The sequence below is a fragment of the Diceros bicornis genome, chromosome 23, assembly GCF_020826845.1.
Source record: "Diceros bicornis minor isolate mBicDic1 chromosome 23, mDicBic1.mat.cur, whole genome shotgun sequence".
Taxonomy (NCBI): domain Eukaryota; kingdom Metazoa; phylum Chordata; class Mammalia; order Perissodactyla; family Rhinocerotidae; genus Diceros; species Diceros bicornis.
The window spans coordinates 4,519,110-4,538,887 of NC_080762.1; the positions used below are offsets into that span (position 1 = coordinate 4,519,110).

The 19,778-nt window shown below is 37.2% G+C and overlaps 1 protein-coding gene across 2 annotated transcripts in view; it reads right to left on the reverse strand.

The window, feature by feature from the left end:
- Positions 1 to 19,778, reverse strand: part of EYA4 (EYA transcriptional coactivator and phosphatase 4) — a 65,522-nt gene that overhangs the window by 3,283 nt on the left and 42,461 nt on the right. For both annotated transcript variants that reach the window (XM_058566822.1, XM_058566823.1), the window contains 6 exons: positions 16,296 to 16,385; positions 10,714 to 10,772; positions 10,444 to 10,604; positions 8,025 to 8,139; positions 3,448 to 3,569; positions 1,232 to 1,332 (listed from right to left, as the gene is read on the reverse strand). In XM_058566822.1, the coding sequence (XP_058422805.1) occupies positions 1,232 to 1,332; positions 3,448 to 3,569; positions 8,025 to 8,139; positions 10,444 to 10,604; positions 10,714 to 10,772; positions 16,296 to 16,385 (648 nt within the window). The remainder of the gene's footprint in view (positions 1 to 1,231; positions 1,333 to 3,447; positions 3,570 to 8,024; positions 8,140 to 10,443; positions 10,605 to 10,713; positions 10,773 to 16,295; positions 16,386 to 19,778) is intronic.

A 19,778-nucleotide genomic window follows, 5' to 3' on the forward strand; every position in this document is an offset into this window, starting at 1 on the left:
TCAAGTACAGCTTCCAACACTTCACCAAACCTTCTAAAGTGGAAGCTCCTTCTCTTTCTCCATTTTGCATAATTTAAATTGACTACGAACATAAATCATTTCCTTTATCTTCCTATTACAGCTATAAACTTTTCTAAGAAATTGTTAATGGTGATTTTTTTTAGAAAACAGAAATCAGGTAAACACTCTAGCACATGCAAGTGTTTCATGAAAGCTTTATTAGATGATGATTGGAAATCTTCTCAGGATAAGATAAGAAGACAATATTTTTTCCAGGTAAAACAACATAAGCTGATATGTCATTGTTTAAAAATACTAATTCATCATTTTGCTTTGTTTTATAAATTATATCACTTTTATCCCGGCTAGATGATATTCTGCCATCACTCAGTGAAGGAAGCTGTAGGTCTCAGTGTTGGGTTGACTGATGGTCTGTTGTCTGGGGCCAATCATGACATCACTCCTCTTTTGATCTTGGACCAACATTTAATGGTTTTTAACTGCCTTGATTTCTTCTTCAGAAATACAGGCCAGATGAAAAGGCTTATTTAAATACCTCAGGCCTATGAGATCTTCTGAATATATTCAAAGCCAGCTGCTTGCCTTCAATCAAGTACCAATGGCTCACCAAAGCAGACAACACTCTTCTAGAAGACGTGAAGCATGTTGCCTCTAAGTCTCTATGACAAGTTGGCACAAAAGGATCTAAATAACACATCTCATTCCAATAGCATTTATTAAAGTCTCTAGCAACAGTTTTTTCTTTGGCTATGAAATCTACCCTCAGCATTTATCATCAAGGAGCACATTTACCACTAGGCAGTCACAAGGACCATCTGGCACAGAGGATGGATGAGGGAAAGGATAAGAACTGAGCCACTTGCATGATTTTCTATGGAGCTCATTAAATTTCTTTATCTTGTAAAATTTCATGTGCTTAAACATGATTATTTTGCCCATCTTTCTTACAAACCACTATATCTGTGTGTATTATACACATAGACATGGGAATATAACTAAATTTTCCTACATTTCCGATCAAATTTCAGGCAAAAAATGCTAGACTCCAAATGGTTTATTTGAATGTAAGTATTGACCTTCTCATGCTCTTACTGCTTTGCATCTATAAATTGAAATCATTTGTCAAGCTGCCATCGGGCCAAACTACAGGAATGCAAACAAAAAAGCTTGCATTAGAAGGATCACACCAACATTGTTTGAGACAGGTTACCTTTTTTGCTGCCTGTTCTTCTTCTACACCATCCCCAATTACAACATATACTACTTTTCTGCCAAACCTTTGCATTATTCGTTCAAAGCAACTTTCTTTTCCTGGAAGATAAATGAGATAAAAGTTCAGAGTGAAGTTACCTGGTTAGCGGCATGCTCCTCATCTCGGCCATCTCCAATCACAACATAAGTTATGTTAGTGCCAAATCTGGACACTATACGCTCAAAACAGCTTTCCTTGCCTGAAAAACAATGCACTGCTTATTCTTCCCGCCACTGCATTCATTAACCTGAAGATTCATAAAGTGTTCAGTTAATTTCTCTTGAACATCGATCACTTTAAGTAGCTCACCACCTCTGGGTTTATGAAATCAACCAATATGTCTGAATAATGTAAATCTTTACTTGAGACAGATTATTAAAAAAATGTATTGCACACTCCAAAAAAGTCAGTAAGGTTAAGCATTTGACCCAGAGAAACTGTCACCACCAAAAGAATGTCAGAACGGCTTTACCAGCAACTAGAAGTTTTAACATTTGTTTAATTCTGTATATTAGTTTTATCTAGTTTAAGTAGGATAGACAAGTCAGCTGAAAATATTATTGTGAAAAACTGAAGGTTCCTCTATAAGGAAAGAGGAAATACTAAGATGTGGATGTATTTTGATAAACAACTCCTTTCTTCAAGGGGCTGGGAGCCAGTCTGTTCATATTAGCTGTACTAAGGGTGCTGTTGCATTGGCCACCAAGCTGGCGACACCAGTCTCCTCTGACTGCACTGTGGGAATAACACTGTGGTATTTCTACATGTTCTTCTTGTTCACAACATTGGCATTAGTCTCTGAATTTCATTCCCAGAATGTTCATGCAGTCATGGCTACTTTTGCATTTTTTCTTAATCTGATAGTTCAGAACTCCAAAAACAATACTAGCTTGAAGGGAAAAATAAAAATGATTTTTTTTTTCAGATTAAATATAAAGAAAAACCTGGCCAATAAAAAAGAAGATTGTCCTCACTAAAAGAAATGTTTATGCTGGTATACAATTATTCGATTTCTCAAAAAGCAAAGTCAAACTTGATATATTAATCCTGCTAGCATAAATACACACATTTATGTAAAAAATGAATGGGATTGGTAGTGGGGCTCTGAATTGTAGTGCTTATGACACTGTGGCACTTACTTTATGAAAGCTTGGCTCTCTTTAACTCCACTCCTGAAACAGCTGCAGCTGGGGTCCCTTTCTGCCTGTGCCAATATCAAAACTCCGCAAGGCCCAGGGCAGGTTATTTTTGGTAGGGGATTTTAGGATTTTAAACTCTTGTCAAGGTGCCAGGGCCTAAGTTTGTTGACCTTCAGGCCACATTAGATGACCCATCCATTTCCCCAGGCATTTCCTTGACACACAGAGGACTATGGGAGCTGTTTTCTTTTAACTCTTTCGAGACAGCAGAAGTTGATGAAGTTTTGTTTTTGAAAGTTTATTAGAAGTCTTAGTCTGTGACAGGCACTTAAAGTCAAAGATGGCTCCCTGGACAGACATTTCCAAATAAACAAGGTTGTAGTTCTCTGATTGCTACTGAACATTTTTGGAAATGTGGATTTCCAGCCATTCATGTTATGAATGCCCCACTTATGTTTTCTGATTCATAAAATTCTTTATTTTTTTCTGGAATTAAGGACACTCATTCAATCCATCTGTCACTCTTCTGTAATGCCAAAATAGTATTTTTAATCTTAAATCTATATTACTGCATATGCAGGAATTCAATACTATGAAACATACTCATTAAAATATTAAATACCACGGCTAGAGATATTCTATACTATATAAACAACATGTGCCATAATGAAATATAAATATAAATATATATGAATATAAATATAAATATAAATAAAATATAAATAAATATATATAAAATATAAATAAAAAATAAAATATAAATAAAAAATATATAAATATAAATATAAAAATATATATATAAAGAGTCAGAACTAGCCAGATACTGAGCTCAGAATTTCACTATGCAACAGTTTTATAAAATTTGCACATGTACAATGAGTTACAGGGGACTTTGTTATTAAGCTCTATTTAAATTTGCTTGATATTCTAGCAAAATCGATGAGAGAGGGAATCACACAGAGACACACGTTAAGAGAATCCCCCAAAACACAGACGTAAACACATTTCATACAGAGTAAGAAATAATTCTCTTACCTATTTTAGTTGCACTGTAAATATTCTCGATGGGGAAGGCACCTCCTAAACTATAGAGCAGAACCTTCGCAAGTGCTGGGATCAGTTGCGTTGTTGTGACCAAGACATTCACGCAGTTACTCCTAAAAGAGGGAGGAAACATGCATATTTGTTTTCTAATACTAAATAACTACTAACAGCACAGATTTTAAATTGTCACTGTGTTCTCTCAATTCCATAATCAATGGTCCCTGATAATCTAACCTTTCAATATTCAAGAGTTACTTGTGGAGTGCCTACTACCCATCAGGAACCATGACAGGTGCTAGGAATACATCCCCAAATGGGCAAAGTGGAAGAAAATGGGCAAAAAGAAGTCATGGGTGAACGAATTTTTGTCCCGCCCCAGAACATAAGATGGATAAGGAGAGAGACAAGAAAAGAGACAGCTGCAATATGAATGTGTTCCAGAATAAAGATCTCCTCAGGTCCCCGTGGAACCTCAGGGAAGAAGACCTACCTCAGCCAGCAGCAACCACGGGAAGGTTATCAGAGGGGGCTGGCCTAGCTCTAAGTTTACAAGCATCCAGATCAGGTATTGTTTAGGGGGACAGGACTCCATGTCCTAGGATTTTCAGAGTCTGGGAACACAGAGGACATAGGCAGAAAGAAGCTGATGGACGGTTAAAAGCAGTTTTTGGATTTTGTGCATGAAACAGCCCAGAGAGTCCCAGTCAAGTGGCTGACAGACGCGGATCCTGAAGAAGTAAAATGAAGAGGATCCTTATTTAGGACAAAAGGGGCTGAATCCATGAATCTCCGTCTCAACAACAACAAAGGGCAAACTGCACTCAATGGGCTCAGTTTTAATCTGTCCACAAAGGCCCTACCCTTTGAGAGTGAGAATCTCCTGTTCTGCAATTTACAGCTGTTTCTTTCAAGGGAATATTAGGGGGAGATAAAGGACGCACCAAGAGAGTGGGATTGTGAAGCAGAGATTGGAGAGAATGGATGGTGGCCCTTCCTTCTGGATAACGGGGAAACTGAGCCATCCTGCCTCGAGGGGCTCCAACCACACATGTGAAACTGAGAATCAGAAGCCATATAGCTATGGACCTTTCTCTATTGGATGTTTTGTATCACGAGCCTTTAATACATATTTGTAAGGGCCCATAAAATACTCTCTAGAGTTCTCTAGATCGATTTACAGAAATGTGGTTGCAATGGCAACTCAGAAGAACAAGTTGAGTGCTAACTTTTGATGGTATGTATAGCTTAGCCCACAGTATACTTAATATTATGCTTATATTCTTTAGAAATATCATGTGTAAGGAAAAACTATAATTTATTCAAAAACAATCATAAAACCTTTATAACTATAGCCTTTTAAAACATTTTCATTTCTAAATTATCTCCCCGGACACCTGATTTTGTAATAGGAGCTCTAACTCTTGGAAGCAAATGATGAGGTTATCAACTTATATGGGATAAAGAAACAAAGACTTCTAGAGGTAGAAGTTTAATAAGTATCATCAATATAATCCCTAATTTTACTGATGAGGAAATAAAGACCTAGAAAGTAACTTGCCTATTATCAGACAGAAACTCCCCAAATAATGGCTGATTATTAAGAATAATACACAAACACATTACGATATTGTGATACTTAAAGTTCTACATAATATTTTGTCAAAACAAGATGCTATACAATGTGACATACAGATGAAAGTTACAGAATGAAAACATGATGGAACAAAATAAAGCACAGGCTTTTTAAGTTTTGAGATGTGGTTTTGAACTCTAGCTTCACCACTTAACACTGTGTGATATCTGGAGTTACATCATTTCTTTTTTTAATTACAGACATTGCATATATTTACAAATTGCATATATATAAACCACAAACATTGCATATACTTATAGGTAATTTATAATGCACTGAAATTATTAATTACAAACACTGTATATATTTATAAATTGCATATATACATTTGTAAAACACAGACAAATATAAAGAAAATGAAAAGCATCAATTATTTAACCATCAAGAGATGGTACCTGCTATCCCCTTTTTGTGTATTTACTTTCAGAGTTTCTGTTTGCCTATAGATTTTTTTCCCACTTAGAATCATGCTATATATATAATTTTGTATTATACTTTTTTCATTTGTTTATATCATGAACCTATTCATTTATGTCATGTTGTCTATTATTCCCCGTCTCCCAGCAAAACATAATGTGTGCAAACCACTCTACCATGGGGCTGCACCATCATTTTTTTGTGTGTGTGTGAGGAAGACCAGCCCTGAGCTAACATCCGATGCCAATCCTCCTCTTTTTTTTTTCTTTTTGCTGAGGAAGACTGGCCCTGGGCTAACATCCGTGCCCATCTTCCTCCACTTTATATGGGACGCCGCCACAGCATGGCTTGACAAGCGGTGCATGGTGCATGCCCAGGATCCAAACCGGCGAACTCCGAGCCACCGCAGCGGAGCGCACGCACTTAACCACTTGCGCCACCGGGCCGGCCCCTGCACCATCATTTTTTAAAGTTAAGCTTAGCCACTTGCCTGGTTTTTGATTTCTCAATATTATAAATAATGCTACCTTACATTTTTCCTACACATTTGATTATGTCCTTCGACTATGTTCATAGAAGAGGAATTAGAGTCAGAGGGTACAAACTTTGCTAAAGGCTCTGATACATAATCCAGCCATGTTTTGTATAAGCATCTGTTTTTCTGATACCCCAGGACATTTTGTGAAAATTACCAATATCATAATACATGTGGATAAGTTAGCAAGCTTCATGGCACTTAAATCTTCAATGTGTAATGGCTTATTTTCCCCTTCCTTTCCTTGTTAGACCCTCATTTATTTCTTAAAATCACATACGCCTGCCGGGCGCGCACCGAAGTACTGCTTGGTAAGCCATGCTGTGGCGGCGTCCCATATAAAGTGGAGGAAGATAGGCACCGATGTTAGCCCAGGGCCGTCTTCCTCAGCAAAAAAAGAGGAGGATTGGCGGATGTTAGCTCAGGGCTGATCTCCTCACACAAAAAAAAAAAAACCACATACGCCTGTAGTTGCTTTAAGGCCATGTGTTGAATAATGATCTATATATAATATGTTATGGATAACGTGTAATCTATACAATAATGTAATAATCTTTGGTTTGTAACTATCTAGGAGACTTCTTTTAGAAATAATGAAAGCTGTTGACCTCGTCCCCAAGGAAATGCACATTCCACCACACTTTACACACAATTTCAGGGGCTCAGGAGTCCTCACCCCAGCTTCCTTGACTTTTGGTCTCCATGTCACCAGTCACAGAGATCACGAGCCAGCAGGTTCCATTGTAAACAGTGTTAATTGTTAGACAATTCTTCCTTACATGGAGCCAGAAACTCCCTTCCCAGGATTCCTACTATTGGTCCTAATTCTCTCCTTTACAGACACAGAGAGAAATGTAATTTATTTCCAGCCTAACATCTCTAACAGTTGAAATCGGTAACCTTGATTCACACACGACTCTTCTTCAGACTAAACTCTTTGGTTCCTCCTTCCAACTGTTCCCTTTACATGGCTTCCACAGCCTATACCCTTCTGGCCACGTTGCTGGACTTAAGATGCTTCAAATATGTCACAGCCCCTGTTGGAATGTGTCGCCCAGAACTGAGCAAAGGACTCTGTTCTGGCTTCCCCAGGCTGACCCAGAAAGCTCCTGCCCCCACCTCCCCACGTAGACTTTCTGCTACCACTGCAGTTACTGGTCATGCCACACAGGGAGAAGCCACAGGCAGGATTTGACACACTGGTTTACTCTCATGTTCTGAATACTGGACTCTCCTTTTCCCCTGCCAAGGTTTTTCTGTATCCTGATTCAATCAGCCCAAATATCTCTTTCTCTGAATTTTGTGTTACCCACAAATTTGCTAAGCATGCTTTTATTTATTCATCTAACTCAGAAATGAAACTAAAGAACAGGATAGCATAAAGATTCAACCTCATCCTACTAGTTATCACTTTCCAGATTTATATTATTTTATGAATTGGCATTTATGGCACATGGTGTTCAACTAATTATAAGTCTATTCAATTCTATTATTTACACTAACAAGTCAGTATTTCACTGTTTAGTTCAAACAACACAGAGGTGACATGTTTTTCAGGAGTTTTCTCTTGCTTTTTTGACACATTTAAATTATGTATATTATCTACAATGGCCTAAAAGACTTAAAAACATGACTCTTGGTAGAAACAGTATTGTTTTGTTTTTCCCATCATCTCCTGTACTTTGCCACCAACAGAGAGCTCTCTTTTTTTTTGCATTAGAAGTCACATGAGTTTCCTGTGGGGATTATCAGTGGTCACAAGGAGAGAAGGGTAGAGAGATGGCATCTCCTGGTTATTCCCGTCCTCCACCCCAACACACACACACATACGCAATGAGACTGAAAAATCACTGGACTCAGTGAATTCTTTGGTCCCTTTAAACTCTAAAATAGTCAAGGAACTAAAACATTTTTATAGATGTTGTGCTATTAGAACTACATCTTCAATACAATAAATAGAGAAACTGCACCAATACCACTTACCTAGTACTAATAATTGATAAAGACTTAAGTGCATTTGTTAGCCAGGAGTCCGTGAGACCTTCAATCTCTGCCCTCAATTGCAGCCACGCGTCTCTCTTGGCAGGGCCAAGGAGTCCTGCAACACCAAAAATCGAGGCAGAGTCAAGAGATGACCATTTTTTAGGAATACCTAGTTTGGTCCCCCTACTGTCTAGTACAGATAATGTTTATTCCAGCCCATATCAGAAATGGAGAGAGAGATCTATTTGTGTCAATTCTGATCCTTCACTTCTGAATTGACTATCCATTCACTCATTTAACAAACGTTTACTGAACAACTTCTAGAGGTGAGGTACTGGGCTAAAAACTCGGGACGTAACAGTGAAAAAGTGGGTCACAGTCTTTGCCCTCACTGAACCTAGAATCTGGCACAGCGGATGCCAATCACCCGAGGAGCTGTGGGAACTCCCGGGGCCTGGGTCCCACCCTGACTGTGATGCCATAGGTCTGGAGGAGAAGGCAGAGTCTACCAGCCTAGGGATACAAACTGCAAATAATTTGGCTGCCTGAAAATGTTTAGTTTCTTAATAATCACAATCATTACCACTTTGAAACAGTAATAATGGCATTATCATATATTAGCTATAGAATGTTTCTAATATTAATGTGAAAGCTATTACAAACACTTTATTTGATAAAGAGAAGTTAAGAATTCTTTTTAAAATCATGAAGGGTGTGACAGTTATAAACAATAGTTAAAGATTACATTGGTGTTATGATGAAAAAAGAAGTAGGCATGCTAATTTTTTATTTAATCCCTTGCGTTTATGATAAAACAAGATCATGTAAATCCATTAAAAAGGAAAATTTCTTATTTAAATCATATTTCAGAATACTGGGAGAACATATTTTTGTGTCAGCTTTTTAAATCAAGATTTATAGTTTCTAGCAAGTCTCATTTATCCTTATTTCAATGAAGAGATGCTAACACATCACAGAAAATCGACTCACATGTCATTGTTTAAACTTATTAAGATATAAGATTATTTATTAGTAATCTTGTTAATTTTTAAATAATTTTAATAATAGCCTTCAAGAGGGAAATAATGACATACCTGAATGATAAATTTCAGATTTCCCCAAAGGATATTTATTTTAAAGTTAAACGTGTTACCCACAATTGATTTTAAATAGAATATCTACTTATTTGATTTTATAAATGTGTCTTGTATAGAGCACTCGAATGAGTGAGGAAATCTGAGTTATCCTTTAGGACCTTGGGGAAGTCAGTCATCTGCAGAGGCCTGCTTCTCATCAGAAATGAAGGTCTTCCATATCCAAGCTCCTTTTTGGTTCTGACATTATTATTATTGTCTATGGTTCTACATGTTTTTGTTCTCTTGTAGTTATTCAGCATCTATTAATCTTCTGTGATATGCTCAAGGCTAGTTAGGTAGCAGGGATACAAGGTGAACAGACACACAGCCAACTCCCACGAGGTGTATGGCTGTGTGAAATACATCTACTATAGAGGAAAATTGACTATATTGTATCCTATGACACATACATGGATATACAGATGTATAATATGCACACATATTTATCTGTATCATTCCATTTTAGATTCTGGTTTATGTTCCTCAATCATCCTTCCTTGTTTTAAAAAAAGGGAAACAAGCAAACCCTGGGAGAAGAATCTTACGTGACCTCATAACTAATCTGAGGATCTTCTTGACCTAAAATTGATCCTAATCATAGAGATCACCAAGCTTTATTGTATCACGAAACTTCAAGGATCTTAGTTCTGATATCACAAGTTTTGAAATCACCTGTAATATATGGATGAGTATAAAATAGGTTAGATGTTAACTACAGAGTATTTGAACTTTTAAATACCGTGATAATCATAATTTGCACTACACAAGGGAAAGATATACTGTCAGGCAACATGCAGTTTTTAAATGGATAAAACAGACTTGTTGAAAGTCTTTGAAATGACGTAAAGCACTATTTATTTTTACTTCTGACAGGATTCCAGAAAGACCATAATTGCTAACAACTCTGCTTCAATGACAGGGCTCCTGTCTGTAGACAGGTCTTCTTCCCACTGCCTCCATTGGTCTCTCTGTCTGGTTTTCACTGAGAGCAACCAAGGACCGGCTGAGGAAGGATAAACTAAATGCTCTGCTGTCAATCTTGACCAAATGTCTGGGAACAAAGATGTCCCAACGCCTTTGACAGAGCTGCACGTTTTATTTTGCAGTTAGATTTTTTCCCCACCTACTCTAAGAAACTTAAAATTCTGGCTCAATGTCGTTCAGCATGAGCTCTTGGTAATTTATCTTACAGTAGGATAGTCTCCAACACGGAATATGGAACTACAGTTCAAATTCTCCCTCCACCCACAGTGCCTTTATGAGATTTAAAAAGCCACACATACCTCCGACATTGTTCTTGTAGGTGTTGTATAATTCTTTTACTCTTCTGTAACGAAAAGCCAACTTCCTCATCCAGTCAACCCCTCCTCTTACACCTGTTGGCAAACAAAGGTTTGCACTACTTGCAGCTGCATGGAAGCCATCAGTTGCAAAACTGTAGGTACTGCAACACCCAAAATACATTAAAAAGAGATAAAAGAAATAAAATTACATGTGCAAAACTCCATAGCTGAATTTCTGTAGGAAACAGCATACTGAAAGGCAGGGCTTACCTTAAATCCTGCCCATTATCATCTGAGGAAACATCATCTATATGAACTTGATCACATTCCTGTTAAAAACATTGGAAAAGTTATTTGTTTTTCAAATGATGCTTGTCACCATGTTTGAAGACTTGACCATCTTTCCATCTGATCAGGCTATGGCCAGAAGAGGGCAGCATTTGCCCATCCATCTCGCATCTCCCACTGGGACCCGGCACCGTTTCTACTCTGAGATCTAAATCCAGAAGAGTGCCATAAAAAGAGGCCTGAAAACATAGGGCATATGGGTTTCTTTAGAGCAATTTAAAAAATAATTTTAATCTTTACATTATTGATAAGAAATTCTCTTTTGAATCTTTATAATCACCATTTGTGTTCATCTGCAGCCATTTCTGTGGTGCATCCTTTACTATGGAAGCAAAGCTAACCCGAACATGCACAAAACTTGTCTGGTCTGAACACCTCGGATGGTTACCATCATTTATTATTTGTTGAGCAGCAACAGAGGGGCTGGATGTTATGGTGTCCTTGAGATTTCTACGGCTCCCTGCTTTTTGCATAGGCTTGTTATTTTAAAAGTCCTGGTCTTTTAAAGCAGAAAAAAGCTAATAACCACAGAAACTGACATTTTCTTTCTTTCTTTTGTTCAAGTTTTTAAATCTTCAAACTGAAAAGAATACTTATAAGTAAAAGGGAAATAATGACGATTTCCCATCTCTAATGTGCTACAAACTCAGAGGAAAATAATTAAAAGGGAAATAATGAAGATTTCCTGTCTCTAATGTGCTACAAACTCAGAGGAAAATAAACCTGATGTACATACACCTGCAATTGACCTAAGTTACAGTGTGTTCAGAATAAATGGTCACTTTTCTGAATAAGAATTCAATTCTTCTTTGTTATTCTCAGAATTCTATTCTACCTTCAAATAATCTGCCAAGTTCCAGTGAATTAGTACATGATCTGAAGGTGGAATCTGGTGAGGGCATTTAAAATACCTGGTCCTTACTAACCTCTGGAGAAGTATGGTTTCGCCTTTTTTCCCCTTAAATTATTTCAGCCATATTTACAGATTCTGACTGTATACGTAGAGCTTACCACTCAAAATCAATTAAAAAAATTACTAACTTTGAACATAGGATGTCATACTAAACAAAAGCTTTTCAGCTACTATTTAAATTCATTATAAGACTTGGAAGTGTCTGGTAGTGAAATATTTAATATCTTGTCTCCAGCTTTCCACATGGAGTATATTAGATCCTGTTGCAGTGTGAGAATAAATTAGTTGACTCAGGCTTCTTTTAAAACATAAAATTTAGTGACTAGCCAATCAATACAATTTTGGTATATAACTTGAAAATCCAGGTAAATTAATTTTAAAGCTTCATATGACTTACATAAATTATGGGTTTAGTAATTTTTGAATAAATCTCTACCTACATTCGCAGTTAAGGAAGAGCCCTGACAAGTAATCTGACTGGAAGCCTCTGAAGGGGGGTGTTTGGGCCACTCAGATATACCCCTACCTGGCACCAATTGGCATAATCGCTCAACAATGCCTTCTTGAATAAATGGCGGAAGTCTAGACAAATGATAGTTCTGGACAGAATTATCTGAATTACTTAAATTTTCTAACACAAAGTTACGATGATATAAAATAATCATATTCTATATGGTAAGGACTGTGAGAAGACATTTGTATCACGATGGAGGGAAGAGCGAGAGAACAGAGTACAGGCTGAGACCACAGGTGTGACGGCAGGACAGCCACTTAGAAATATTCTTCCCCAATTTTGACTGCGTATTGGTTGATAGGGGTGCAGTTCAAACTTTAACCAGAGGAGGCACTATAATTCCAGAAAAATCTCCGGGAAAAGTATTGCAAGCAATAGTAGCTGCTGGATTGGGCTCTAAAGGAAAGGGTGGAGAGATTTAACCAGTTAGCATGAAAGTTGGAAATGAAATTCTTCTCCCAGAATATGGAGGAAGCAAAGGATTATTTCTTATTTAGAGATGGTGACATATCTTGGTAAGTATGTAGACTAAATTAAATTCTTATCGAAATGGCATCATGTGAAACTGCTCATTCCACTGAAGCTCTGAAATCTTTCAACATGTAAACAATTTCCATGTCTCTCTTGTATAATAAACTAATGATATCCAAATAAAAAGGGTGGAGGGAAATCCTTATGAATTACCCTGGTATTCAGAGGTTATTTCTATATTTAATACCCTTTCATCCTAATTTTTAGAGAAATTCCTCTGACATTTCAACTCTTAACTCACATGATTAATTTGTATATTTTGCCCAAAAATTTATTTTTTAATCCTGAGGACATCAGTATATCAAACTTATTGGACCATGAGCTCCATATTTGAAGTTATGGTTGAGGTTTGTCCAAATGGAACTTCTCTTTAAATTTATGCCTAGTTAACTCTGCTTGTTGACTCTGGACTCCTGCCCAAGGATTACAGTCCAGTGAAAGAAACCTGAACTTCAATCACTCACATTTTTAGAAAAATCTAAATAATTGTTCTTCAATTAGTTTTCACTCAGAGGAACTTTGCAGGAATCACTTTTAACAAAACCTGAATGACTAAAAACAGTGTAGTGCTTTGGCTTTAACAAATTTCAGTATAAGAACTCTGAAATCTGAATATCTGAAATAACTCTGGTACTAATCGTAAATTCTTTAATTTTGTCTTATACGGTGACCACAAAGTTGTCACTGATTTTTATCAGTTATAATCCACAGCAGTCTTCTCTCACTTTTGTGAGCTCCAACTCCCTGGTGCCTTCTTTTCTGGAAGTTATTCTAACTGAAATAACATTTTATTTAAACAGAGAGCATTCTCTTCTTAGGGGGAGCAGTGTGAGCATTTGCCTTCTCTGCAGTTGGGCAGGATGTAGCGAAGTGTCTATTAGGAGGATTTAAATTTGTATCTTTTAAGGAATTATGTGAGAGCAGCTGCTACTACATATGTTACAGTATCTATTGAAGGATTTGAGTCTCAAATTAGATTTTTAGGTTAAGAAAAGGAACCCTGAGAGATTAAACACACAAGCGAAAAAAAACCTAACAGGTTAAAGATGGAGTTACTCTCTTGAGGAATTTTCCTCTTTGTCAGTAGAAGCAGTAATAGCTTAAAACCAGTTATGAAGCCCATGACAATCTTTAGTTGCAAGGGGCTTACTGAAATAAAATTTGGGTGAAAGTCAAGTTGACTTTCAAAATCAAATGCAGAAGAACAGTGGATATAGCTATAACTGTACTGAATGACTGTGAAAGCTATTGTTTAGGTTTTATTAGTTTTAGTGCTTATTTATCTCACTTAAGTCAGTAGTAAGCCTTTGAGTTTCCTGGGGCACTTCATCTGGATGTGCACGTGTGCGTGAGTGTGTGTATGAGAATACAACTTATATGCAGAGACTCAATGATTTCATTGATGAAGCACAGTATTGTTGGATACTAAGTTTTAGTGTTTGAGTTAAACGGAATTTTCATCACATTCTAAAACACAACTAAAAAGCTATAATCACAGAAGAAAAAGTCAACAGCAATATTTTTTCACTTACTATTTCTACCAGAGATCTTGCTGGGTATTTTAAAAAGTCTATTTTATATAGCATATAATCCAAAATAAAAATTCTTAAAGCACAGAGCTGACCACATTTCTGATATGACAATATTCATGTGGAACTTCCTAAGGGTATTTGCAAATTCATCATATACTACTTTCACTTTCTCACTTAGTGTTCTGTTAAAAATCGGGTGGTAAATTTATTCCATCTGGCTTCTAATGTGCCACTAAAGAAGCTAGAGGGTCATTTACTCCCTTTATTTCTAGTAAAAAATAATTAATGAAATAAAAACTATAAAACTTGGATAAAACCACATAAAACTTCCTTTTTTTGTCTTTTAAAGTCTCAGAATTCTCTTTAGAATGAGACATCCATTTTAACAAACAGAAAAACCAACCTAAAATGTTATCACTGTATATAAAAAATTCAAGTTCCAAAAAGGCTAAAATGTGTTTTCCATTATCATGTATATATAAAATCACTCTGTACACTAGATAGGAATAAGTAGCAGAATTAATTTAAATGAAGTTTTAGAAAGGTGATTCTTATTTCTTATGATCTAAAACTGGAAACTTGCCTAGGAATACTGATCTTTCATATTGTCCATTAAAGAAAAAAAAAAATAAAACCTTCTTAAACAGACAGCAATTTTATTACCCAGTAAAAACAGTGGCTTGCTGCAGAGAAAATAACAACAACAACAAAATGCTATTACACAGATTTCCAGCACACACATTTATGGGATATACTGAACAACGTAGGTTTTATTCTTATGTCTCAAATGTAACTAAAACTGGATGTAAGACCTTGTCGATTTAAAAAACTTATTTAAGACCCTGACTGACTTGCTGGTTTTCTCACACCCTTCCGTTAACTTCGGCACGGCGTGAGGGTACAGTATGTGCTCCGGAGCCAGACAGACCTGAGATTCAAATCCCAGTTCTACCACTCGGCTAGCAGGTGACCTCAGACTGATTTTTATGCTTGTGGACCCTACAGTTTCTCCTCTACAAAAATAATGTGATAAACATATTTATTTCAAATCGTTGTTAATTAATTAATGGAAAGTCCAATATAAAATGTTGAGCATAAGGTAGAGATTCAGTAATAATAATTTCCCTCTTAATTCGTAATATGATTATAAACACTTTTATTTCTTTGTGAAGCCATAAGATAAAAATAAATTTAAATATGTCATTTAAAAAAAAAGAAATCTATTTCAGCATAGTTGCGCTTCACTGAGAAGTACTTCTGTCTGGTGCCCAAACTACTCAGTTATTTCAAATTTTACTGTCTGAATGCCTAATAACTCAGGTCATCAGGACCCAGATTATACACCTTATTACAGTACTTATCCACTGTCCTGAGGCTATTTTTTCTTGCGTCCTTTCGTGTTGTTGTTATTTTTACTTTCTCTTCATTTCAGGTTGGAAATGGAAAGATAAAATAGAAACAAGGAAATAAATGCAATCAAACCAGTCATGATGTGTTGTGTAAACAGCTCTAGCACTGTTTTATCCAGAAGGGGAGGAAATGAGGAGCGATAATGTCTAAAATTAGGTTTCAGATTATCTACAAAATTTAATGACCCATGCTAGCACCATGAATAATATCTGTGACTACTGTCCAGTGATCAACCTAACTAGTATCCTGGTTAGTAACCTGGAAAAGCTAATGCTGATTCTGAAGGTGCCAAATGGGCTGTGCTTGAGATACCAAAAGGACCAGAAACAGTGTATGGGGGTGTACAGAGCTGGGTAGCGAAGCAGACCTTCTCTTCTGAGACACTTTTGTTCTAAATATGTGCCACTACGTATGTATAGTTCATTAACACAATTCAGCTTTTGTTTCTATTTTTATATACAATTTTTCACCTTGACAGGAACTGTATTATTCTCTTGAGCTAAATTTCTATCTTTCAGTTTTCTTGTGGTTTTCTGCCTATACAGAAACCATCTAAGAGTTTTAATAGTTGTATACAACTATTCTTACCTTTTAAAATTCTTACCTCTAAATCATTAAAAAATAAATGTGTATCAGCAAGATTAAAAATCATTTCCTCCATTCGTAGTCCAAGGGTTACAGCCATGGGGGGATCCTGAAACAAAAATGCACACATATGAGGTAAAATTTCAGTAACCACAGTTATTATTAAAACTATTTTAAATGTATATTGTTGTTGGGGTGGGGATGGGGAGACTATATGGGTTTTTACCTAAGATTCAAAAGATTTCTCAATTATATGAAAAGGCACCTTTCCAAAGAGTTATCCAAGACATACTAAATATACAAATATATCTGTGAATTTACAGGACTTTACATGCCCATGAAGATGACTTTGGATACATTTTCACATAAAGCTATATGTTCAAGAGAGGAGGAGGAAGAAAGCAAGAGTTCATATGACCCAGTTTATTGATACTCCCTGGAAAGTCCTTTGGAGAAAGGTATTTGGATGGGGTACTGAAGAATGGGGCAGACTTATTAAAACAGGAAAGGATGTCTTTTAAGAAGGATGACAAATAAGAAGTAGGAAAGGGAGAAAAGTAGGTCTATTGGATGTTTGTAGACTTAAGCAGACAATGTTGTCTGGAGGTGGGATAGGAAGAGCTGGTAGAACCTGGTGAAACCAACACTTAACTATTGCCTTTGATCAACAGGTGATATGTATCTGAATATAGTTTGGTCTAACCTACACTTGACTAGGGATGAAGATGGAAGGGTCAGGAATAACTAAAGGAACATTAATTCAGCAAATGTAATCTAAGTAGAAAATATATACATTATATCAGAAGTTTAACAAAAGTGAAGGATTAGTATGGAGTCAAAATGACTCAATTCTTGTTCACAGAAACCAAGGTATTACCCAGCAGCAAGGAGCTGAGAATCAAGACCAGAGCTGCTCCTTTACCATGATTACCTGCAGCTGAATTTTAGCCTGGCATCCAGAGGTGTAAGACTTCAAAAACTAAGGAGAGGGCCGACCCCGTGGCTTAGCGGTTAAGTGCGCGCTCTGCTACTGGCGACCCGGCTTCGGATCCCAGGCTCGCACAGATGCACCGCTTCTCCGGCCATGCTAAGGCCGCATCCCACATACTGCAACTAGAAGGATGTGCAACTATGACATACGACTATCTACTGGGGCTTTGGGGGAGAAAAAAAAGGAGGAGGATTGGCAATAGATGTTAGCTCAGAGCCCGTCTTCCTCAGCAAAAAGATGGAGGATTAGCATGGATGTTAGCTCAGGGCTGATCTTCTTCACAAAAAAAAAAAAAAAAAAGGAGAGTTTAGGGACAGGGCCAGGGAAGTAATTCATGCACAAACGTTGTGTTTAAAAAGATCCAAGTTGAATGATCTCTAAAGGAGACCTGCTGAAGGTGCCTCTGGAGAAACAGAAAACAGAAAACCTGGAAGGGACAGTCCTCAGAATGTGAGACCAGATGGGTGCTAGCTAGGGAGAAGATATGGTTGCGAATAAAGCTGACAAGTCTAGAATGATACTATTGGCTTTGGTCTGAGAAGTTATCCCGAGAGGGTTGAGTGGCTGGGCCAGGAGGCAGACTGTAGGGATCTGAGGAGAGAGAACCAAATTCGTGTTTTCAATGTTCTAATAAATGGTATTTCGAGAAATGTATTTAAACTTGGGGAAACGTAATGCCAACTTTACTTCAATTTATGACAAGAACATGCAACCCAGGTCAGGCCAAGCAGTATTCATATACACCCCCAACTTATTCCATTAGCAAGTAGAAGCCCCTCCCCATTCACACCTACACCGCCACAACCCATTCTCCTCCTACACTTCCTCCTATAATGCTTTGAGGGGAAATCCTGGAGTGTAAACACATTTGCAGTGAGTGTCAGCCTCATATTCCATGGTGATTAAAACCTGGAAAATAGGAATTGAGTGCTAGGGAAGAAAGAGATCACTGAGGTGTGCTGAGCAAAGCTCAGACTTGATGTGGGAGAAGACAAAGACAGGACAATAATAATATGTTGGCTGTCAACATAATTTTCTAATTGTTGACATTTCTTCCTCAGAGATTTCTGTGGATTTCCTAGCTGGAGATTCTCTCTCCTCAGAAACAGATGTTCATCATTCACACAGTCGATGGCATCCTGGTGTCGTGTCCTCCAGGCAGCCTGATTCTACCGCAAGATTCATCTGTCTTCCGGCGACAGGATCATTCAGAGCAATATATCCAAGAATTAAATAAGTTCCATTTTACTCAATAATAAGAACAAAAATATTGTGTCCATTTTGTGTCCCAGGAGTTTGAGAATTCAGAGGGATCTCTTGCTCTGTTTCCTTCAAGAATAAAATTCTTCCTTTTTCTTATTTCTTTTTGTTGTTCAAGTTTTTATTGTTCTTATTGAAAGAAAACCTCTGAGGGTTGAATACAATTTTTAAAAATTATACATTTTTTTTTCTGTTAAAAAATTACTATTTCTAGTCTCCCTCTCTCTCTTTTGGCAGGGATTAAATAGGCTGAGGACATAGAAAACTTGTAAATATTCTGTCTAGCCACGAGACCATGAACAAAAACTCTATAGAAATATCAGGAAAAATCAAATGTAATTATAGCATGAAAACATATAATTCCATTAGTGACGCTCTATGCTTTTGGGGAATGTTCACTGATGCAAGACTAAAACTAAGCTCCACACCACCCCGTCATGTTTCTGATGATTACTGCCCTAAAGATATGTATGTCAGATGCGGGTTCAGAAATGTCTTATTTAAAAGATTTTTCTCCTCGAGACTAGATTAGTTAAGTTCTCATCCTACCATTTACCAGTTTCTCTTTTTTTAAGTTTTAAATAAAATTATTGAATTTCTTATGTTCATGCCTCACATTCTTTGCATTTACAGATCAGATTTATGGGGACGGGAGAAAACATACTGTTCCTCTTTGATTGTTGCTTTTATCGATTCCACGCTTCTGAAGTACGTAACTCTCTATGCTACCCAAACAGCGACAGGAAAATCCATGAAAAATGCATTTTGTGCATCTGATAAGCATGCAAACAAATACAATTTTTGAAAAACCAACAAGAATTCTCTAACAAGTAAGCACTGCATATGGTACGACGAGCACTGCATTTGAGCACCCCGCTGGAACGCAGCTCCGCGGTGCGGGAAGGGGCTGCTCACTGGTTTTTCAAGCCATGGCACTTCCACATCACACACTCCACGAGAGCCAGGACTGAAGGAGCGTTTTGGCAAAATAGCATTTGTTAATTGGGCAAGTTTAGGTTTGAGGTTTGCCGAAGTGTGAACTAGCTGTATTTTATTAAGTTTTCCAGAGACCAAGGCCTGTTGAAAGGGAGGTGTTTCGTCAGCCATGCCAAAGGCTTGGCACAGATGGGCTAGGGACAGCCACGCCACAAGCCAAGGAAAACCATGCCTGTAAGACGTGGTGATCTCTTACAAGCCTGTAAGAGAATGTCTAGTGAGGGCATACTTTCAAATATTTAATTTTACCTTTTT